Source organism: Rhinolophus ferrumequinum, chromosome 7 (assembly GCF_004115265.2).
Source record: "Rhinolophus ferrumequinum isolate MPI-CBG mRhiFer1 chromosome 7, mRhiFer1_v1.p, whole genome shotgun sequence".
Taxonomy (NCBI): Eukaryota; Metazoa; Chordata; class Mammalia; order Chiroptera; family Rhinolophidae; genus Rhinolophus; species Rhinolophus ferrumequinum.
The window spans coordinates 33,111,872-33,137,468 of NC_046290.1; the positions used below are offsets into that span (position 1 = coordinate 33,111,872).

The 25,597-nt window shown below is 32.4% G+C and overlaps 1 protein-coding gene across 1 annotated transcript in view; it reads left to right on the forward strand.

Moving 5' to 3' along the window:
• NDUFS4 (NADH:ubiquinone oxidoreductase subunit S4) overlaps nucleotides 1–25,597 on the forward strand; it is a 91,680-nt gene that overhangs the window by 27,138 nt on the left and 38,945 nt on the right. The window contains exon 2 of the mRNA XM_033111231.1: nucleotides 9,725–9,803. Within this exon, the coding sequence (XP_032967122.1) occupies nucleotides 9,725–9,803 (79 nt within the window). The remainder of the gene's footprint in view (nucleotides 1–9,724; nucleotides 9,804–25,597) is intronic.

Genomic DNA, 25,597 nt, shown 5'->3' on the forward strand with positions numbered 1-25,597 from the left:
CCAGATTGTAGAGAATTAGTATTATTTCTTAAAAGGTTGGTAGAATTCATCATGAAACCATTTGGACCTGATTCTTTTTTGGAAGGTTATTATTCGATTTCTTTACTGTAGACCTATTCAGATGATTTCTTGTATACGTTTTGGTAGTTTCTGTTTTTCAAATAATTAATCCATGTTATCTGTCACATTTGTAGGCATAGAGTTAGTTCATAATATTTCTTTATTAACCTTTTAATGTCTGGCATCAGAAGTGCTGACACTGCTTTCATTTTTGATACTTGTAACTTGGTTAGTCTGGTGAGGGATTTATCAACTCTACTGTCTTCTCAAAGAACAGTTTTTGGTTTTGTTGATGTTTCTTTACCAATTTCCTTTTTACAGTTTCATTTCTGCTATAATTTTTATTTTTTCTTGCTTGCCTTAGGTTTCTATTGCTTTCTTTTCTATAGTTTCCCATGATGGAAATTTAGATTATTGAATTTAGACTTCTTTTCTAACATGTGTATTAAATGCTATACATTTCTAAATGCTACATTTGATGCATCTCACCAATTTTGAAAAGTTGTATTTTCACTTAGTTCAAAATATTTTTAAATTTCTCTTGAGGTTTCTTTGACCCATATATTATTTAGAAGTATGTTGTTTAATCTCTAAATAATTGGGAATCTTCCAATTCTCTGTTATTGATTTCTAGTTTAATTCCATTGTTGAGAGGGGGCATGCATTTTGTGAATTCTATTTTTTAAATTGCTATCTTTTAAATTGTTAAGGTGTGTTTTATGGCCCAAGATGTTTTATGGCTTATCTTGGGGAATGTTCCATGTGAACTTGAGAAGAATGTGTATTCTGTTGTTGGATGAAGTATTCCGTAAATGTCAATGAAATCCAATTAATTGATGGGGCTGTTCAGTGCAACTGTGTTCTCCCTGCCCGCTGGTTCTGCCAGTTACTGTTAGAAGTGTGTTGCAATTTCCAACTACGATAATGGATTTGTTTGTTTCTCCTTGCAGTTCTTTCAGTTTTTGCCTCACATATGTTGACATTCTCTTGTTTGGTGTGTATACCTTAAGGATCATTAATGTTTTCTTGAAAAATTGACTCTTTTATCATGACGTAGTACTGCTCTTTATTCCTGATAATTTTCTTTATTTTGAAGTCTGCTTTGTCTGAGATTAATGTAGCTACTACAGTAAGATTTGATTACTGTTAGCATGGTATAGCTTTCTCTGTCTCTTTACTTTTAATCTATCTGTGTCTTTATATTTAAAGTGGGTTTCTTTAAAGCAACTTGTAGTTGGGTCCAGGTTTTGTTTTTGTTTTTATCTTTGACACATTCTTCAGTGGTGTATTTAGACTAGTCTCGATTAAAGTGATTATTCATGTAATTGATAGTCCATGTTTGTATCTGCTTTTCTTCCATTTTGGAGGGATTTTTGTCTTGGTTGCTAAGAGTCCTTTATATATTCTCAATATTAGTCTTTTATCTGCTATGTGTGTTACACTGTTATCTCTAGTAATTCCTTTTTAAAATTTAGTTTGTAGTGCTGTTTGTTGTTCAGAAGTTATTTTTCTTTTACAGTTGGGTATTGTGTATTAAGAAAACTTTTCTATGTAAAAGTTATAAAAAATTCTTATATTCCAGTATTTTATACGCACAACACAATGTATTTGTATGTATATTAATCCATCTAGTATTCTTTGGTGTATGAAGTAACTATTTTATGAGGAGTCAAACATTTTTCTTCCATGAAAGGATTGCCAGTTGTCTCAGTATCATTTATTGAAAGCCTAGCCTTTCACCGGTGATTTGAAATTGTACTTCTATTGTATAATAAACGTACAGATCTACATAGTCGGATTTTGTATTCTGACCTATAGTATTTATTTGATATATGTGTCTGTGCCTGTGCTAATATCATATTTTAATTACTGTAGCATATTAGCTGTAAGGCGAATCCTACCTTATAGTTGTTTTTCAAATTTTCTTGGTTATTTTTGTGAATTTTTATCTTCCCTATGACAGTCATTTAATTTTATAACAATTCTATTATAATTTTTATTATAATTATTTTGTAGATTAATCATTGACATCTTTGTGGTAAACTTGCTTCCAGTTATTTACGAGACACGACAGAGAACAAGCAACTGAATTCCTTCCTTGAAGGCTTTCCAAACACTAGAATTATTCTTTAATGACCAATACAGCTCAATAACTTCACCGTCCTAAATACGAACTTTTCATGGATTTGTTGTGTTTTGTAATAATACTATCATCACCATGATATCTGTGTTTCTTATTCTCTTTATTTTTATCTCATTTCTATTTATTTTGATAACCTGCTGCTATAAACTTGGATGTATTTCTTTTTCCTTTACTTGACATTTTCCATCATGCCCTCCAGTTTCTTTGTTACTACCTTCGGAAACCTTGCTCACATATTCCTTCTTATTACTCCTCAATATCATTTCAAAGTCTGGTACGTGAAGATAATTACCCTTATCCCTCTTGCACAAATCTTTCCTTAGTCTGTTGGATGACTTTCAAAGGATTAGTTTAAGTTTTTGGCTTGAGTTGTGTCCAGAGGCACAACTGCTATTAGTTCCTGCAGCAGGTTCCACCTGGCTCAGAAAAATGGGAAAAAGGACATCTATGAGCAGGAGATTATTAATTTTTATTGACTTGATCAGTTGAACATTTAAAGATAAGTACTGTTGGTAAAGATTAGAAATAATTGCGATAAATCTGAATTAGAATCAAAGAACTTATTTGTGAATAGATTATATAAAGTATTTTCACTCTTATTTCACTCCAGCATTTGTAGGATCTTTTCCTTTCTTTTTACGCCACATATTTTCAAGAATATTAGGTGGTCCCTTGACCCCTCATGTTTATTTTTTCCATTAACAATTAGTTCTTTCTTGTTTCTTTCTAGTGAGTACAGTATGAGGAAGACAGTTGAAGTTTTCTCTATTGTTTCAATACCTTGAAAAGCTTCAAGATCATTAACTTGAAGGTTATTGACCCAAACATATTTTAAGTATGAGATAATTATCGTGATATAGAGGCTGTCCTCTATATTATATATCATTATATATATGTAATTATGTTATTTCAATTAGAACTCTTAGTAATATTTTCTGTGGTTAGTATGGAACTGAACACTTTCTGATTTAATGTGAATTTGGGTTGACTGCAATAGTTGACAGCAAACGTAATTGACTTTAATCAAAAGGTTTAGAATTAATTGATTCCTTAATAATTCCTATAAGATTAGAAATTTTAACTTGTCTAGAAATCCAGCAGATTGTATCTTGTCCTTTGAAGTTACTGGTTCAGTTTTAATGTTTATAAAACCATATTCAATTATTTGTAGGGATGATTTTGCTATCTCATGTTGGACTTAAATTACCCCAATATTCAATTGTTTAAAACAACAACAATCATTTGTTTTGCTCACAAAACGGCAGTTTGGGCAGGGTTTGGCAGGGAAGTTTATCTCTGCTCCATGTGGTGTCTGCTGGGATGGCTTCACTTGGGCTAGTGATCCATTTCCGACGGCTTACTCACATAGCAGGCAAAGTGGTATTGGCTGTTGATTTCTCTTCACATGGATCTCTCTGTGGGGCACCTTGCACATCCTCATAACATGGTGGCTGGTTAACAAGAGTGAATATCCCAAGAAACAGTGCTGTAAGAGACAGGAAGTGGAAACTTCCCGTTTTTAAGTCCTGAGCCTGGAACTACTCATTGCCTCACTTTTGTATTATATTGATCAAGCATGAATAGGGCTCCGGTTTTACGATTAAGGAACATAGACTTCTAGCTCTTGATGGGAAGGAGAAGTGTCAGAAATTTAGAGCCATGGTTTCCAATTGCTATAATGATATGAGAATTTTGCTATCCTTAGTTTGATAAGGTTCATTTTCTTCAAAGGGAGAATAGTGTTGGAACTTTGAGGCAGTACTATTATTTTTATTCAGATACTATTTTGCAGTGCAAATAGTTTATTTTTTCACCATTAAGACTTTTTGAAGAGTAGTATATCTGAAGTATTAAAAACAGTGTCTGCAAGGTGTATATGAGGAAAACGAGAAAACTGATGAAAGAAATTTTAGAAAGATCCTAATAAATATATGGATAGGAAGATTCCATATTGTTAAGATGTCAGTTATTCCCAACTTAATCTACAGTTCAACACAATCCCAGTCAGAACCTCAGCAAGCTGCTTTGTGGATATCAAGAAACTTACTCTAAGTTTATATAGAAAGTCAAAAGACCCAAATATTCAATATGATGTTAAAGAAGAGTAACAAAGTCAGAGGACTGACACTAACTTCAATATTTAGTACGCAGCCACAGTTATCAAGACTGTGGAATGATCAAAGGAATAGACTAACTAATAGATCAATGGACAAAATTGGTAGCCCAGAAATAGACACTTAAGTATAATCAACTGATCTGTGAGAAAGAAGCAAAGGCAATCCAGTGAAGAAAGATAATATTTTTAAGAAGTGGAACTAGAAATTATCCACATGCAAAAAAAATGAATCTGTATACTGACTATACCTTTCACAAAAATTAACTCAAAATGGATCATAGACCTAAATGTAAGAAGCAAAACTATCAAACTTCTAGAAGATATAACATAAGAGAAAATATAGGTGATTTTGGTTTGGTGCTGAATTTTTACATAGGAGTACATCAAAAACACTATCCATGAAAGAAAATACACGAATTAGACTTTAATAAAATTAAAAGCTTCTCAGTGAAAGACACTAAGAGAATGAAAAGATATACACAGATTGGGAGACAGTATTTGCAAAACACATACCAGTAAAGAACTTGTATCTACAATACACAAAGAACTTTTACACTTCAAAATAAGAAGACAAACTATTAAAGAATAGGCAGAAGATCTGAACGGACACCCCACCAAAGAAGATATGTAGGTGAAAAGTAAGTATATGAAAAGGTGCTCAACATCATATTATCAGGGAATTGAAAATGAAAACTAGATGCCACTACACACCTATTAAAAAAAGTAAAATCCCAAGTAGTGACACCACCAAACACTGGCAAGAATGAGGAGAACAATAAGTCTTATTCTGGTGGGAATGCAAAAATGGTATAACTACTTTGGAAGACAGTTTGGCAGTTTCTTAACAAAGCTAAACAAAGTCTTAACATACAATCCAGCAATTGTGTTCATAGGGATTTACTGAAATGAGTTGCAAACCTATGACCTCACAAAAACCTGCACATGAATGTCTTTAGCAGAAACAACCCAAACGTCCATCAGCAAATGAATGGATAAACAAACGTGTGTGTTTGTGTGTATGTGTGTGTGTGTGTGTATGTTTTTGCAAGTTTTAACTCCTTTGATGTTTAGAGAAAAACAGATTATGAGTTGAGTAATTATTATGGAAATTATTAGAATATCCATAGGGGATTATTAAGCTAGAACTATACACATACTCAGTTCTTATTAGAATCACAGACTCATCACTAGATGAAATTTTAGAGCAACAAGTTCTCATTTTACAAATTTACAAAGAATGAAATTGAGATGCAAAAAGGTTAAGTGATTTGCTCATAGACACAACTAGTAAGTAGTAAAACCAGAATTAGAAATAAGATCTCTTGATTCCATTTCTAGGATGTCTCATTTTCTTACGGGAAACTTTACAGAAGTAAATATGGTAAATGGCTAGTACACTGTAATAATGATAATTGATAATAACAGTCACAGCCCTCAGTTTATTTATTCTTTGGTCTTAGAATTAAGGTTGATTCTTAGGAAACCTGGAAATGGGAACAGGCCAGCAAATAAAACAAGTAGGTAGAAAAGTAAGCTCAGGAGGCAAATAAAATTTCTAAGTTTCTCAAAAATGTGTACTAAATAACAAAGTAAAATTACCATTTATTTACTAATGATTACATATTAGTCATCCCTATTATGTACACTTAACTTTCTAGTGTTACGATACATTGCCCAGTAAAATATGACCGTTAATATGTTGGCAATTTTTGCTTTGGCTGTAGTGATCAATGCTGGTAGGAACATTGGTGTACAAATATCTGTTTGAGTTCTGCTTTCAATCCTTTGGGTGTATACCCAGAAGTGGAATTGCTGAATCTTATGGTAATTATGCTTACTTTTTTAGGAGCTGCCATACTGTTTTCCATAGCAACTGTATGATTTTATATTCCCACCAGAAACACACAAGGGTTGCAATTTCTCCATATCCCACCAACACTTGTTTTTTTGATAGCCCTCCTTATGCGTCTGATAGCCATCCTTACGGGTAGTTATCTCAGTGTGGTTTTGATTTGCAGTTCCCTAATGATTAGTTATGTTGATCATGTCTTCATATGCTTGTTGGCTATTTGTATATCTTTGGATACATGTCAGTTCTAGTCTTTTCCCCATTTTTAATTGGTTGATTTTTGTTGTTGTTTGACTCCCTCTTTTGAAACTTAAGAATCATACCTACTTATTGACTTGTAGGAGCTCTTTTACCTATTTTACATATTGATTTGTTACTGTCTTATTTTGTAAATATTTTCTTTTTATCTGTTTTATTCATTTGAAATATCTTTGGTTTAGAAATTTTTATGTAATACCTTCTATTAAGTTTTCCTTTATACTTTCTAGGTTTTGTATCTTGTTTAATAGTGTTCTTATACTCTAATATTATTAAAAATATTGTCTTCATATGGTTCTCTGCTTTTTCTGTCTGACTTATTTCGCTTAGCATTATACTCTCAAGATCCATCCATGTTGTCACAAATGGGAGATGAGGGTAAGGGGGATCAAATATATGGTGATGGAAGGAGAAATGACTCCGGGTGGTGAACACATAATGGGATTTATAGATGATGTAATACAGAATTGTACACCTGAAATCTATGTAATTTGACTAAAAACTGTCACCCCAATAAATTAAAAAAAAAATTGTCTTTACTCCTACCATTTCATTAATACCACATTTTTTACAAGCTAATCAGCAAATTTATATTTGCTATTTAATTCATTTAATCTAAAATTAATCGTAGATTATATTTTGTAGGTATAATAAATTAAATGTTATGTTTATAATTAACTGGATTTTTGTTGCCACCATAACTATTTAGAATTGGAGGGAATTTTTTTTCTACATTGAGATTTGACTTTTAAAAATAATTGTATCTCCACGTGTAGGGAGTAGTTACTTAGCACATGTCCTAAATAACTTACAAACACATCTATACATAAATACATACATACACACACATTATGTGTGCTTTTTTACTTAGGCAGTTTTTTTCTGAAACAAATTATGAATATATTGTTTCAAATAATAATTCCTGTTTATGATCTCTTTGCACGCTAGCCTATCTTAAGATTTTTCCTATACAAAGTTTTAATTGTGATTTTTAACTCTTTCATGTAGGATTATTTTACTTAATATCTTTTATCTTTTATTGTGTTTGTATTACCTTTTAAATACAGCCTGATAAAAGTAAAAGAGGTAATATTTTGTCTGAGTATTTGTTTATAATTGTTATCTGTTTATGGAAAATGATATAGTAGCTTCATTTTATGATTGGAGATTAATCTAAAATTATAAAAGTATCTTTAAAATATACATTTTAAAATTTTTTAAGATTTACTTTGTGTTATGACTAATGTAAAGTGAAAGTTTATTATATAATTAAGAGAAAATTGTTTAAGTTAAATCTGATGTTACTGCAAAATTGCACAGTTCATGGATCTAATAATTTGTTCTATTAATTTGCACTATTTTGATCTAACAGTTCTTTATATTAGAGGAGCTATGTGGCCTCATTTTATTGAAAGTAGCTACATTTTCTAATATTGCAGTTTCCCTTAGTTTTCTTATCATTGCCTAAGGTTTTTTCTTGCTCTCTATGGTTTTGGTTAAAAGTATTCAAAATGCTTTTATTTTTGAATAAAAATTGTTATATTTTTGTTCTTAATGATTTCCAGAGTACATAGATTTTAAAAGGTCCTTAATTATACTTTTTAAATCTTATGACAACCAGAACCTGTATTTTAACTGTTTGTGTAAATAATTGAAAATAAGTTTTATTTTGGAGTATTTTGTGTAGATATATTTCTGAGCAGGGAATTGACAGTGATAAAGAATTATATTTATTTTGGGAAATGACAGATTTTTAAAAAACTTATGTTTGTATTATGAATTATCTTTAAGTTATGTTATTAGTAACTAGACTTTCTGTAAAGGTGTATATAGTAGTCCTCTCCTTATCCATGGGAGATACATTCTGAGACCTCCCAGTAGATGCCTGAAACTGTAAATAGTACCAAACCCTATGTTTTTTTTCCTATTCATACAGACCTATAATAAAGTTTAATTTATAAATTAGGCACAGAAAGAAATTAACAAGAATAACTAATAATAAAATAGAACAGTGATAACAGCATACTCTAATAAAAGTTATGTGAATGTGGGCTCTCAAAATACCTTATTGTGCTGGACTTGTCCTTGTGATGACATGAGATGATAACAAGGCTTATGTGATGAGATGAAGTGAGGTGGATATCCTGGACAAAAGGATGATTCATGTCTTGGGCTGGACGGCATGAGATTTTTATCACGCTACTCAGAATGGTGTGCAATATTTCACTTATGAATTGTTTATTTCTGGAATTTTCCATTTAATATTTTTGGACCACAGTTCACTGCAGCTGACTGCATGGTAAACCGTAGACAGTGAGACTGGATAAGGAGGGGACTACTGTACACCGTAGCTGTTCAGAGCTGAACCTTTGGCATAGAAGTTTTCATCAATTATTAGTGATTATGTTGCATCAAAATAATGATGGTGATTATACGGAATTTTAAAAAACTGAGTACTACATATTTAACTGGTTTGGAAATTTGAGTCATAACTGTATATACTAACTTATTTTCGAAAGAGAAATCTGCATAAGATGGCTTAATATTTTGGAAAACTCTAAAATAGAAATTGTCACAATCAGTGATAGCCATAACTTTCATTAGTATAGAGTATAATATATACATGAAATTAAAAAATCTGTTAGAATTAAGTAATTTCTTTGGGGTGAGTGTGGGACGATGGTAATAGAAAGGAGCTAGATTCTGTGCCCCTTTTATTTCTGACTTAATATTTCCATTTTAACTATTCAGACTTCAATTCTGTGAATGGAATACAGAATTATTAAAATGATCATACAAATGATTCCTATTTAAACTGCTTTTGTTTTGAAATTAGAGTGAAGAAATTATATTTGTTAACATTAAATAGTTCTATGACTTTTACTTTCGGCCATTAAGAATATGATTGAGATTTCTCTTTTTCATTCTGAATGTCATTTAGGAATCAGCATTCCAGAAGGGTTGATATAGTTTTGCATTTTTCTTCCTGGTAGTGACAAATTAGCCACTGTCCACTCATAGAGAGCGGTATAGTAGTTGTCACTGGCAGCCTTTCTGTGACAGAGAGCCTATAGACTGACATAAAGTGCATCCTGTGGTGAACTGTCAAGTGAGAATCTGACAAAAACTTAGTAGACAAAACTAATTGGGGAGGAAAAAGGATTTTTGTCCCTCTTTCTTTCTATTCTTTTTGTTTTATAAGACAGATGTTGTTAAAGTACCTTGTCAATATAAGAATTGTCTGCCTCTCTTTTCTCATTGCATGGATCATTTTTTAATTTAAAATCTTGCAATGCAGGTCGTTGAGCGCTTCCACATGGAGATTGGCACAGGACCAAACTCGAGACAAGCAACTCATAACAGTTGATGAAAAATTGGTAAGAATTTTCTTTTATACACTGCAAGGTTTCTACCTTCAGGGTTATTTTTGTACGGTAGGTTTTCAAAAGGGTGTTTTGGGTTCTTCTAGGAAAGTGATTTGAATTTCTAGATTGTTCATAAATTTAAAAAAATTTATTTTTTGCAATGTTTGTCACAAAAGGATAGAGATGACTTGTGTTAAGCATTACATACAAATGTTAAGTTGTATACAAATATTAAGCAATTAAAATTACGAAAGGCTTCCATTTTTGTGTTTATAAGTAGCAATTAGAACGTTTTTATTTTTGTAATGCATGTATTCCTTTTTATTTTCTCAGTTAACTCTAATTAAGTTGTAAAATACCATTACTTTCTAACATTAAGTATATTGCGTTTTTCTGGAATCAGTTATTGTTCTTGTGACTGAATATATGTGTGTATACACACAAAAATGTACACATCTCATTTCTATATTATGCTTGAGAAGTTACAACTAGCAACAAATATATAATATTTTTCTGTTAATCGGTAGCAGATAGAATTTTGGTAACCATAACTTATAAAATTTTTAATGTGTGGTGTTACTTTAGATGCAACTTTTATTTGTGCTTATATTGTACAATAGCACAGATTTTGTAAAGTTTTTAAGACTTCCAGTAAAAATGTGAGAAATTGATATATTTAAGAGAAATCTTATGTGGGAATCCCAAAAGTAATAAACTAGATAAAAGCTGAATTGCTGGAGGGTGAGGGTTGGAGCAGAGGGAAGACCTGTAAGCCTTTCTCAAGATAGTGGTTCTCAAAGAGTCGGCTGCCTGGGCCGGGGGAGCCCAAGACCCTTGTAGGAAACTAACAGAGTCAAACTATTTTCACAATTATACAAAGACGTTATTTGCCCTTTTCACTGTATTGACATTGACACTGCTGGTACAAAAAGCAATTATGGTGAAACTGGGAGCATCGAAACACAAATTAAGGCAGTGGGCCCAAACTGCTGCTAGTCATTGTATTCTTCACATCCTTGCATTCAAGGTTTTAAAAAAAAGAAAAGCCAGTTTCTCTTCATGTCCTTGATGAAGCAGCAAAAATTATTAATTTTTAAAAGTCTCTGCCCTGCATGCCCATCTTTTTGTGTTCCGTGTAGTAAAATAGAAGTATGCATAAAGCACTTCTGCTGTATACCAAAGTACCACGGATGTGGCAAGGAGAAGCGCTTGTGTTGGTTGCTGTTGCACAGTGAACCTAGCCACTTTTTTCACGGAACATTTTTTAATTGAAAAAAACAATAACAGGTGATGGACAAACTATGGTTATTTAGTCTCCAGTATATGGCAGTCATTTTCTAGAAAATAAGCTTCTCACTTAAGAGAGGTGTTGCCTGTGGTAAACTTCAAGCTTTCAAGTAAAAATGGTAATTTTTAGAACTCGATTCTGCTGCTGATCTCATTGAGCTCGACAACTTCCCAGTACTTAAAGACTGTTCTGATGGTATTGGTGGTGATATTAATGAATGTAATTTACAATATTGCGTAATGAGCTATGTTAACTTTTGGAAGATCTGCATACCTCTGTGAACCAGTATTTTTCATATGATCAATGTATGATGTTATAAAGTCATGCATGGGTAAAACTTTCATTTAAAGTGCAAGAGAGAACAATGCATTTAATGTGAGTATGAAAATACTAAAGCTATTAAAATATTGCTCCCTTTTCCAATTATATATCTGTGAGGATGACTTTTTTTCATACATCACAACCAAGACAACTTAGCACAACAGTTGGAATGCAAGAACAGATGTTAGAATTAAGCTATCTTCTGTTAAGGTAGACATTAGAGATTTTTAAAAATGCAAGTAATTGCCTCGCTTCTTACTTAACTTTTTAGTTTTGAAAACATTTATTTTTCATAATAATGTTATGTTAATATATAATCGGTTTATTATTTTAAACCAATTATTTTATGTTAATATATAGTTGGTTTATTATTTAAATTTTTCTCCATTTTAAGTTTTTGTATGGCAAATGTCTATAGACATATTTCATATAAACAAAACCTATTTTGGGTCCCAATAATTTTCAAGAGTGTAAAGGAGTCCTGAGACCAAAATGTTTGAAATCATTCTCCTAAGTCTTCTCTTTTTGGGGGTTCAACATCCCCAGAGCTTTGAATCATTTTACCTGAATTCTAGTTAATTCATCATCTTGATTGCAGTTTGACTGAATTCCTTTTAAAGTGGTGTTCCCAGGATTTCTCGCGATACTCTAGATGTACGGTGCAGGGTATGGTGGCAATTATTACCTCTATTCCTTCTAGTCTCAGCAGTTCTAGTAAGGCAACTTAAAATTTAGGTTTTCATACTTCTTCCTTATGTCGATTTCATGGAGAGAGCTAAAACCTCAGATCATTTTTTATTTGTACTGTTACCAAGTCATTTCATTTCTTCCATCTTAACTACATGCTGTTTATTATTTTTAACTGTTATGCTCAGATTAGTTCAAAGGGCATGTTACCAAGTGAATAATTTTTTTAATGTTGTATCTGACCGGCAGAATTTAATATATGGAACATAAGAAATTAAAGGAATTTTTATAGTGTTTCATGAATAGCAGTACCATTATAAGTACAAAGAAAAAGATGTTTTGTTTTGTGTATTGATTGTGTACTGACGTGTATCCTATCTTTTTTTGGCGTAGAACGTAGAGGGGAAAAGTCTGCCTGGCATTTTTAGTGTAAAGAATCTATTCTCTCATTTTAGAACTAAATACAGTATTGACATTGTTAGAGAACAGATCTCCAGAGAATAAAATTGTAGTATTTCCTGCATTACTGTAAATGAATTTTATAGCAGAGCACGTGGTAAATTTCTAACCAGTTTTCTTCTCTGTTCTCTATAAACTGCTGTCCTTTTCATTTACTCTTGGAATTAATAAAAATTTTCAATATCAAAAGAATAGATGACAGTATTTTAAAATGATCTTGTCAATTTATGTAGAAGCACAGCGCTTAAAAAAAATAGCCAACGTTTTGTGGGTTTTGCACCATTATTATTTCCAAATATGTGATACATCCTACAGATAATCAGGCAAGCTTACAAATGATTGTTTGCTTGGCCCTTGGTTTTTGTTGCAGGAGTTGCTGTGCTGTGGAAGTTGGGTGAAGAATGTCTTTGCCTTTGTGTTTTATTAAGAGTAACTTTTTTCCCTTTATGCCACCCCACCCCAATCTCCTTTCAGTACATTCAATGACTACTCAAGTCCAATGAACGTTTTGTCTTTTTATATTTACTTGGACTTTACAAAATAGAGAAGTTAAATTTTCAGTACTCTTTAAAAATTTTTGTAGATACTCCCCCACAAAACAGCCAAAGCGTGAATTAGACCTACATAACTATATTTTTGGAATGATTCTAACCGTTTTTAAATACTAATTTCTGTTTGTCACAAATACCTTATATTAACTATCTACTGCTATAGAAATTTAAATACAAAAGATAGAAACATCCCCTCATAAAATATAAGAATTGTTTCAACTTAATAATGTGAAATAAGCCTTAATAGTTTGGACATTTGTATATTACCTTTGTAAAATTATGTTGGCTGCCATTTTTCCTTCCTTCTTCATTTATTTATTCAATATATCCTTATTGAGCACTAATGTGTGGCAGGCAACATGCTTTAATGTTTATATTGACACTTTCAGTGGTTTATTGTCATTTAGGTGCTCAGTTATTTTGTTTAAAAACTATTAAGTGTCACCTGTTTTAAATTACTGTAGTTATATGTACATCCTCAACATAAATGCATATGAAAAAGAAAACTTTATTTAGCAATCCGTAAATCTCAAATCTGTGAGGTGGGGTGGGGAAGGATGGCAATTATTTCAAAGCTTTTTTTTTGCAAAATTTATAGTACACACTATTTAAAAATCCTATTAGGATTTTAATATTAATATCTTTATTTAAAAATTAGGTGTGCATGTAAAATATTAGAGTCAGTGTTCTGAATGTTGCCAGTTTGTTGTGTTTTACTGCTTGACAATTTCTTTCAGATAGCAGTAACACAGCAGTTAAAGCTTTGTTGCTGATACTTGCAATAAGTAATTGCTATTTGATTAAGCTAAGCACATGGTATTAGTAGCACACTCAGCCAACTGGGTGATAATATTGCTGTTTTAGATTGTATACAAGCAGCAACAAGTTATTGCATAGAAACTTTTTTGTCACTCTAATAGGTAATTTTTAAACTTTTTCATTGCTTGAACTTGCTCTAAGAAATTTGTAAAAACGAATGATTTTTGCAAGCTTTCCAAAATAAAGTAAATATATTTGCTACACAGTATTGGTTTTATGTTGTTTTTACCTCCTACCATACTAAAAGTTTATAGATGAAAACTTTTTATAAGTCTGCAAACTTGAATTAAAAATCGGTCATTAAGAGGTGACCTGCACAAAAAGATAAACCTAAGTTAAAGGCTTACATTTGCTTTGACTGCTTGCTTTTTTTTTTTTTTAAAGGGGTCAGTTTTCTTTTGGTGAGATTACTTTCTTTTGGTGTATGGCAGCGCTATCTCTCCTAGATTATTGGAAAGAGTAGTGTCTGTGATTGGGGTTATACAGCCTTCTAACATCTCAAGTGTCTGTTTTGTCTGGACTTTCCACACGCAGCATTCTTGTGCAAAAATTTCAAGGCTTTAGTCTGGAGCACTGGGTCAGAGGATATGTCTCTTTGAAGGGTAGACAGGAGTTTTTTATGTTTTATTCACTAAGTAGTATTTCATTTTACATCAAAGAATAGCAAGTAGCCTTTGAGAACCATCCATGGTGGCAGTTTAGCATGTGGGGTTCTTTTAAGACTTTCACTAAATATGGAATGATGTTTCTTCGTGTTTTTCAGTCTACAAATGCTTATTTATATTCTTGCATTTATATGAGACTGTTAAAAAGAGAAAAAGTATTGACTAAATATAAATGTTAGTTTGAAATACAGTTTTGTTTTTTAAAAACTTACGTACTTCTGTTGGTTTTACACTATCCCCAAGCTACCAGAAAAAAAAATTGGTGACTAGCTTTTGTGATTGTAGCAATTCTATTGCTTAAAATTTTAAGGAAGAAGTAGTAACTAATGATTTTGGAAGTGTAAATTTTATTGTTACATGGCCTTTTATTGGCCTTTTTCAAGAATGCATAGGAGGTAGAAGAGGAGGTGAGATACTGATTTTGAAAAATAGCAAAAACTCAATGAAAAATGTTAAGAGTTCGTATAAGCGGCTGCTTATATGTTTAGAAGATTAAATTGTATGTATCATTCCTATTACATGACATATATACCTAAATATATGAACTAATATTAAAATAGCTTGTTTTTATGTTTATAGGTAAACATGCTCTTAAATTACTGAAAATTTAAATAGAATTCATTGATCATTTAAAATAGAAGTATTTCTACTCTCATTAATGACGTCATTACTAAAACAACTTCAGATAACTTTTGCATTTAACATTGATTAAAACTAGTCAGATCATTTATTATATACAATTATTTAACATAAAATTACATTGATAAATACAGAACTTTGTTTTCTAAAGTATACTCCCAATTAAAATAAGTTATTTTCACATATTATCATGCTGTACAAAACTTGTACTTACTAAATACTTATAGAGGAAATGAATGTAATAATGGGTTTTATATGCAGACAGGACCATTGAAACTTAAAATAGAGAATGATCTTTCTATATTAAAATTGTTTAAGGAACAAAAGATTTTTCCTCTACAGTATTCAGCCATCTCTATTATCTGTGATTCTTCAGCAATTAAAGCAGATTTATTTTCCTCTTTGTTCCTACTTGGAATACTTGAACAATGCTGGAGAATTGAACTGACTGGAATGTTTTATCTTTCAAAAGCTTTAAAGTTCTATGTACCAATTAGCAAAATACAGTAAAGGTTTAAGCTGTTAATAGCCACAACATCTTTAATGCATAGATCTGTAGTCTACTAGTGCTGTGTAACAGTTCTCCATTGTATGTCTCTCTTAAGGAGAGGAACTGTGTCAGTTCTTTTCTTGCTTTACTACCTGCTGTGTATGGAAATTGTGTATAATACTTGACACTCGCTTTCAAGATTTAAAATTCTTGCATGTTATTATGTAGGGGCTTTGGCTCTTCATAAAGTAGGTTTGATAATATTTTATTTATAATAAGTTTTTGTCGTATTTTAGCGATTATACGATTTATATGTGAAATACATTATTTTTCTTTAATTCGATGTACGTAAGCTGTATATTATTAGCTCCTTGAAAATTGGTTGCTTAATTTTATTCATTTGACTGAATATAATTATAAACTAATCATAAAACTTTATATCAGAGTATGTAGATAACCTGATGTTTCATTTTATACTGTATTTGAATATAGGTTGGTTTTTATGTTGTTTCTTTCTTTGTTAGTAAAAAGAAAGAATTTTGTTTTTAGTTATATAGCTTTTTTAATTGGCTGGCTTTTCAGATAATTTCACAGCTGAAGAGTTCATCCAAATACCCATCTTAAACTTGTTAAAGCCTCGTGTCCATCATCTTATAGTAAGTTCTAAGTGAAGGCATGGGTTAGAGGAAGTGAAGAAAATAGGAGAAACATATTCTGGTGGCAATTACTTTTTCTCTTTATATTATGTATCTTTGGGAATAGAATTAAAGCAAAAGAAAGGAGAATTCAGATCTCAGAATTTGAGACTAGCAAACTTCAATTTTATTTCTGTTTTTAGGCTCTCTAATTTTACATGACTTCAGTCTGTGCTCTGATTCTACTCTTCAAAATACCACTTGTAAGCTTACAAGTTTCATTTGTTTAACAAGATGAGGAAGTTTAAAAAATAGGGCACTGATATGGAAGCTTGACTGTATGCAATGTCCTATGTCTCCACAAAACTCTGCCTCTTCATAAGGCATACTTCTTAACTTTTTTAAGGAGGGCACAGATCACAGTGGCCCATGCAGGGATCGAACTGGCAACCTTGATGTTATTAGCACCATGCTCTAACCAGCTGAGCTAACCGGCCACTTCCTGTAAGGCATACTTTTCAAGAAATATGTGAATAGACTTTTTGTTCAGTTTCTGTTTCATGTTTAATACTTCTTTCAGTTTTGAGTATATTGCACATTAATTAATGAAGGTTTTAAAAAAATTTTTAATGCCTCCAAATAAAATAGGTATTAAAAGATGATTTTGGCTTTCTCTGAGCAACATATAAGACACAGGTATACCAAAATGTTGGGCTGAAAGTGCTATTTTAAATTTAAGAACAGAGGATCTGATTAGTGTACTGATTTGCATCTGTAGAATGACTGCTGGGTCTACATTGTTATAATTAAAATCTATCAATTAGAAAGATTTTTGAACCTAATTGAGTAGTTTGAGATATGACACCCAAAAAATTAAAATAAGGTTCCTGGTTTAGTTAGCATTATACTGTGTTAAACATTCAAGTATGGCTGGTGTGGCCTATACTTTGAGTGTTTAGAAATTAGAACTCTTCCAGTGCGATGAGTTTTCAACTATGACAGTCTAGTTTGTGTAGATCCTGCAATTGTGTGTGTGTGTTTTAATCATCCCTTACTTATAATATAGAATATTACTAAACTTTTTCATTTGCTGATTCAATTAGTTGAGCACCTGCTATGTACCATATTCTAGGCCCTGGGGATATAGCAGTAAATAAGGAAAACATTGTTGAGAGCTCATATTTCTTACGTGTAAACATATGCCAACTTTATTTGTAAATCATTAAGATACTTTCATAGATTTGTGAATGTTATGGAAGAAAATCAGGCAGAGCGATAGGATAGAGAGTAGCTGGTGGGGATTGGATATCATAGGGTTTATTTATATGGCAATCAAGGAAAGCCATGTGGAGAAGATATGATATATGAACTAAGCTCTGAATGATGAGAAGAAGCTAGTAATGTGAGAATCCCAGGTAAGAGCATACTAGGTAGAGGAAAAAAGTAATGCTACGAAGTGCAAAACAGCTGGTAGTAGAGAAAAGAAGGAAAGCTATGACATAATGAGAAAGGGGGAGAGTGATATAAAATGAGGTCAGAGTGGTAGGTGGGGCAGGATCAGGTAAGATTTTTACTCATGTGCCTGTTTTTGATGTTCATGAAATAATTTTTATAATTTTTACAAAGTTTTCTACAAATGATTACATTTTTTAACAACTGCTTTTTAAAAAGGATTCCAGTTTTCATCTTTGCATTTAAAATTTTATATACAGTTTACCAGTTCATTGATTCTATTAAAGAATCTTCTGAATTTGAAATTGCTTTTTGATAAAGGTCATATTGGGATCTGGAATACTGAATTCATTTCCTTCCTCTAATCTCCCTCTCTCCGTGGCCCTCATACCACCACCACCACTCCTACCCCCATACCCCAAAATGGGGGAAAAGGTAGTGGAGTTTCTTCATCTAGGTAAAGAAAGACAAGAAATTGACTGAGCTGCTGTCCATCATATTGGTGCTGACAAAGCCAGAAATATATTTAAGCTTCTGCAGCTGCTTAAGGTGGTGTCATGGACTGGTGGTGATGGCTGCATCCTTATCCTAATTTTGATTCTACTTTGACTCTCCCTGCCACTCCTCTTTCCCTCTTTCTCTCTGTTGCTTGGAATTTGTCTCTCTGACTTTGTGACTCTGTTCTCTTGCTGACAATGTAGCTGATGGTTACATTGGCTACATGTGTTGCCACCCACCACCTGTAGGCCTCCCCCTTCTAGCGGCTAGCTCTTTCTCTTCCTCTGCCCCTTTTGCCTGTCTGACGGGCAGTTGACTCTGGTTATTGACTCTGGCAGTTCTTTTTGGTTATTGTCATTCTTTTCTTTTTTTTCATTCCTCTCTTTGAATCCCCTTGTTGTTCTCCTCCCCTTCTCTCCTTTTTCCCACTCTTCTGTTCCTTTTGTCCTTTTTCTTTCTTCTTTCTTCCTCTCCTCCCAAAATGATGAGAGAGCTACATCAGATCTAGAAAGGATAGAGATAGCCTTACCCTAAGGGTCTTATATAAACCCTCGGGAATATACAGGACTTTTGAAGACGTTTACTAATTGGCAAAATAAATGTCATGATTTGTACATTATAATTGTACAAATTATTGAATCAGAATTAATTGAGAAGACTACTGTTTTGACTCATCTTTGTTATTCAGGTGCACAGTTCTAGGGGATCTTGGAGCAAAATATTGGCCCTAATTACAGTAGTGTTAAATTAAGTGTGTTCATTTGTGTATGTGAACCATCTATCTTACTCTATTTACATAGATTTTGACAATCAGTTGTGTAGAGGTATTGCTATGTAATTATCATTCCAATAGGAAATTTTTTTAATCACTCATAACCTATTTTTAATGGTAGGAATTTTTAAACTGTATTACTTAAACACGTTTCTGAAGGCCTTGTTCATATTATACGTTAGATTTGGTCATTAAATTATGTAATTAAAAATTTTTTTTTTACAGATTTTAATAGTAAAACATGAACATTGTAGAAACATTAACTTGGAAATGTTAAAGTATAAAGAAAATAAAATCACCTCTAATCTCATAGCCTTGGTAAATTTACTTCTTTTTAATATGAATATTTAAACTCATCAACATCCAACATATTTATATGTAACACAAATCATGCTTTATAGTTTGCTATTCTGTTTTTCACTTTATTTGCATTATATTGTGAATATCTTTTTGTCTTTAAAATTATTCAAAAGTGAAAAATGTACATGGATATATAATTTCCCATTGTATGGCTATACTATAACATCTATTGTTTTACAGCAGAATGCTTACAATTTTTCATAATTATACACAATGTGAGTATAAACATCTTTATACCTAAGTCAAATCTTTGATAATATCTTTGTTCTGGGATTGATTCTTTGAAGTGGGATTACTAAATCAGTGGGTTCACATTAATAGTTTAAATATTTTTGATCCCTAAAGGCAATTGATAAGTTACACTTTTCGAAAGGTTTTTTATTCATTAGCTCCATATAACTTTAGAGATATGGCTCTTCATAGCTTGTGTTTTTTTCTAGTATATGTTGTCCACTTCTGTGGGTGCCTTTCAGACTCTGACACATAGGTGTAACAAATTCTATCTAGTAGATAAATACTGTACATCTAAGAATTAGAAAACAATGGAAACACATAATACTGAAATGATACAGCATTGAATTAGAACTTCAAAGCTTGGTATTATATATCCTTAGGATCAACAATACTAAGCTTTGAAGTACTTTCTAATTCAATGCTGTAGCATTATCATGAACTTCGCTATCATTGTACTGTCGGTTTGTGGATATGTAGGTCGATGGGATTTCTATCATAAATATTTATAAAATATTAGGCCATTGAATAACAATTAGTACCACTACTGTTATTACTATTATTTTATAATGCACTGTAATGGTTTGTAATATAAAGAATTTATCTGAGGAAGTTAGGAAACACTATGTTTTATGTGGCCGTCTATATTCTTACATAGCCTTTCCAGAGCAACGCAAGGTGATCATGCACTAAAATATCTACAGTAATTACTCTCATCATTTATTCGGTGAACTATGTTGTTATTGATTTCTAGTTTAATTTCATTGTAGTCAACAACACACTCTTAATGATTTCAATTTTGAAATTTCTTGAGACTTTTTTAATGGCCCAGAATATGGTCTATCTTAATTAATGTTCCACGTACATTTAGAAAGAATATGCATTTTCCAGTTTTGGGGCTTGGTGTTTTATAAATTTTCATTAAGCTTTAAGTTGGTTAACGGTATTGTTCAAATTTTCTTTATCCTTATATTTTTGTCTACATCTTCTATCTGTTAGAGAGGAGTGTTGACATCTCAAACTATAATTTGTTTCTTCCATTAGTGGCATCACTTTTTTACTTCATTACTTTTGAAGCTCTGCTATTATGTGTATAAACATTGAAGATTGATATGTGTACTTGATGAACTGATGTTTTTATTCTTATGTAACATCCCTCTTTATCCTGGTGCTAATCTTTGTTCTGAAGTCTACTGTGATGCCGGTAATATAGTTGCTCCCATTTTCTTGCTCTTAGTTTTGCAGGGCACATCTTACTCCACACTTTTACTTTTAACCTATCCGTGAGTTTGTATTTAAAATGTGTCCCTTGCACATGTATTTGGCTCTTGCTTTTATTTTATCCAGTTTGATAATCTCTGCCTTTTAATTCCCATCTGATTTCTTTTCTCCCTTTCTCTTCCCCTCACCGTTCCCATCTTCATTTTGGATTGAGTACATTTTTAGAAACCCATTTTATCCCCTCTGTTGATATTTTAGCTGTACCTCTTTTCTTAGTGGTTCTGTTAGGGATTACAATTTACATCCTTAATTTTTTACAGCCTACCCTGAACTAATACTATGTCACTTTACCTGTCACATAAGAACCTTAAAACAATGCTCCTATCTATCCATGTAGTCCTTTGTGTTAATGTTGACATACATTTTACTTCCACATGTTATAAATCCCACAGTAATTATTAATATTGCTTTAAACAGTGTTATCTGTTAAAGAAATTGAGAAGGTAGAAGAAAAATCTTTCATATTTTCCCACAAATTTACCATTTTTTTTATTGGGGAATATTGGGGAACAGTGTGTTCTTCCAGGACCCACCAGCTCCATGTCAAGTCGTTGCCCTCAATCTAGTTGTAGGGGGCACAGCTCAGCTTCACGTCAAGTTGTCGTCCTCAATCTAGTTGTAGAGGGCGCAGTTCACTGGCCCATGTGGGAACCAAACTGGCAACCTTGGTGTCATGAGCACCGTGCTCCAACCACTGAGCCAACTGGCTGCACTAAATTTATCATTTTTGATGCTGTTAATTCCTCCATATAGATACAGATATCCATCTAGTATCTTCTTCCTTCAGCCTGAAGATCTTAATTGAGCATATTTTGTAGTGCAGACCTGTTGGGACAAAATCAGCTTCTGTTTATCTGGAAACGCCTTGGTTTTGCCTCTGCTTTTGAAAGATCTTGACTTGCTCAGGCTGCCATAACAAAATGCCATAGACTGAGTGGCTTAACAAATTTATTTTCTCATGGTCTGGAGGCTAGAAGTCCAAGCTCCAGATGTCAGCATGGGTGGTGTTTTGGTTAGGACTGGCTCCCTGGCTCCCTCGCCCTCTCTGCCTGCCCTATCACCGTGTCTTCAAATGGCTAGGAGAGAGAGCAAGAGACAGAGAGTGAATGCACAAGTGCTCTGGTGTCTTGTATTATAAAGGCACTAATCCCATCACGATGTATGTCCAAATACCATTAGATTGGTGGTTGTCTTCCATATATGAATTTGGGGTGGTGTGGGTGAGGTGGCACTCAATGTTATGGACATTTAGTCCATAGCAACCTTCTCATTGGATGTAGAATTCTAGGTTGAAATTTTTTATTTCAGCATTTTAAAGATATCATCACATTTTCTTTTTTTAATGTGGTAAGTGTACGTAACACAAAATTCACCATTTTAAACATTTTTGAGTGCATAATTCAGTGGCATCAAGCACATTCACAATGTTGTACAACCTTCCTCACTATCCATCTCCAGAAGTTTTTCATGATCCTAAACAGAAAGTGAACCCATCCAACAATAACTGCCTATGTCCTTCTACCCCCAATCCCTGCTAACCTTTGTTGTACTTTCTATCTATGAATTTGCCCACTATAGGTATCTCATATAAGCAGAATCATACTATTTTTGTCTTTTTTATGCCTGGCTTAATTCACGTAGCATATTTTCAAGGTTCATCCATGTCGTAGCATGTGTCAGAATTTTAATCCTTTTTAAGGTTATATAATATTCTATTATATGTAAATGCCACATTTTGCTTATCCATTCATGTGGGCATATGGGTTGTTTGTACTTTTTGGCTGTTGTAAATAATGCTGCTGTGAACGTGGATGTACACATACCTGTCCCAGTCCCTGCTTTCAGTTCTTTGGGTATATACCCAGAAGTGGAATTACTGGATTATATGTTTAATTTATATTCTGTATATAACTTTTTGAGGAACTACCATACTGTCTTCTACAGCAGCTGTACCATGTTCATATTCCCACCAGTAACGCACAAGTGTTCCAATTTCTCCACATCCTCCCCCACATTGAATCTCTTTGTTTTATACACTAGCCACCCTGATGGGTGTGAAGTGGTATCTCATTGTGGTTTTGATGTTCATTTTCTTACCGCTGTTGATGTTGAGCATCTTTTCATAGCTCATTGGCCATTTATATATCTTCTTTGGAGAAATGTTTATTCAAGTACCGTATTTGCCGTTTATAATACACACTTTTTTGCCCAAATTTGGGAAAGAAAACTAAGGATGCCCATTATAAATGTGTAGTACTAATTCCGTATCTATATACATGTTTATAATTCTTTTACTTATGCTTATGAGTTAAAAGTGTAACTCGAGGAATCAATAACGATATCCATATGCAAAATAATACCGTGGAATATGATAATCGGTTTTGTTGAACTAGGAATGAACTTGAAATCACGAGAGTTCTTGGCCTTCTGTGATGAGTAAATATTGAAAATTTGTTACCGGTATATAAAATTTCTTGTAACTTTATCTGTTCTTGAGTTTTAGAATTATTTGTTACATAAAATTATTATACCATAATATGTTAAAAAATAAATGCTAAAATTATTTTATAATACACAAAACAAGTACCTAAATGTAAGCAAATACAAATTTCAGTAAATAAATTAAAACGAAAGATTTTTCCCCTGAAAGTTTGGGCCAAAAACGTGGGTGCACATTATACATGGCAAAATACGGTACTTTATAGTTTTGATTTGGGTTGTTTGCTTTTTGTTGAGTTGTAGGAGTTCTTTGTGTATTCTGGATATTAATCCTTTATCAAGTATATGTCCTTTGATGCACAAAAATTTTAATTTTGATGAAGTCCAAATTGTTTTTTCTTTTGTTGCATGTACTTTTATTGTCATATTTTAGAAATTCTCACCAAATGTCAAGACTTCCCCCTATGTTTTCTTCTAAGAGTTTTTCAGTTTGAGCTCTTAACATTTAGTTCTTTGGTCCATTTTGAGTTAACTTTTCTATATGTTATGAGGTAGGGATTCTGTTTTATTCTTTAGCCTTTGGACATGCAGTTTTCCCAGCATGGTGTTTTCCCCATTGAAGGGTCTTGACACTTTTGTTAAAAATCAGTTGACTGTGTATGTAGGAGTTTATTTCTGGACCTTCTATTCTCTTTCATTGATTTATATATCTGTCTTTTTATGCCAGTACCACACTGTTTCAAATACTGTAGTTTTATAGTAAATTTCGAAATCAAGATGTATGAGTCCTCCACCTTTGTTCTTTTTCAAGATTGTTTTGAAGCAAAGCTTCCATATTAAATTTGTGATGAATTTTTGTTTCTGCAAAAAAAAAAAAAATCATTGGGATTTTGATAGGAATTGCATTCAGTCTGTAGATTGAATTGGGTAATATTGTCATCTTAATATTAAGACTTACGATCTATGAACACATCATGTTTTTCCATTTATTTGTTTTCTTTCATTTCTTTAAGCAGTGTTTTGTAGTTTTTATTGTGTAAGTCTTTCACCTTCTTAAAGTTTACTCCTAAGTATTATTATTATTTTTGATGCTGTTGTAAATGGAATTGTTTCCTTAATTTCCTTTTCATATTATTCGTCGTTAACAGGTAGAAACACAACTGATTTTTGTGTTGGGTTTCCTTTTTTTTTTTTTTTTAATCCTGTCACTTTGCTGATCTTGTTCATTAGCTCTAACAGGTTTTGTGAGTGTGTGTGGAATCCTATAAATCTGCAAACAGAGATAATTTTATTTCTTCCTTTCCAATTTGGATGCCTTTTACTTCTTTTACTTGCCTAATTGTTCCTCTTCAGAACTCTGCCTCACAAATGTTAGTCTACCTCAGCAGCTCTGAACTCTGATTTCTCCTACCTTCCCTGTTCAGTGAGACTGCTGTGTTCTGCCTGGGCTCCACCATCATCTGGAATGTGCCTCTAAGCATAAAGCTGGGACAATTGTAGGACTACATCATGAGTTTTCCTTTTGTCAGGGAGTACATTGTGATGCTGCTTGTTTTCCAGTTGTCCAATATCTGAAAATAGTTGCTTAACCTAACTCTTCCAGTTTTATAGTTTTATATGTCGAACAGTAAGTCTGGTACCTGTTACTCTATCATGGATGGCAGTGAAAGGCCACGTATTACATTGTGACAGCTCTTTTATAATAATGGCTTTGTTATTGAATCTCTCTTTGTTAAACCAACCTTTAATGATTTGCTCAGTTATTGATGCTCTCAATTCTTTCTATAAAACATACCAACACTTGGACACACTACATACTATGGTTTAATTTAGGTTTTATTTTAGTGTACTACCAGACTTCAGCTCTCAGTAGTTGAGACACATGCTTACCAAAACTCAGTTGTGCTTTTTTCCCACACCTTTCTATGCCAATTTTACTTGACATTGTAATTACATAATTTAAATGAATACTAGAATCGAAATGCTATATGGGGACAGAATTCTTTCTATGACAATTCTATTGAATACTTTGAAAAGACAATAAAGGTGAATTTCTGACAAACAATTTTTGTCAAATTAGGTGAAACAATTATAAAAGGTTGTAATATAAAAGGAAATCATAAAATCTAGACAGATTTTATACTCAGATTGCTTCACAAATGTCTTTATATTCTCATTCCACATCTAAAAAAAACTATAAATTCTAGATGGTGTATTTT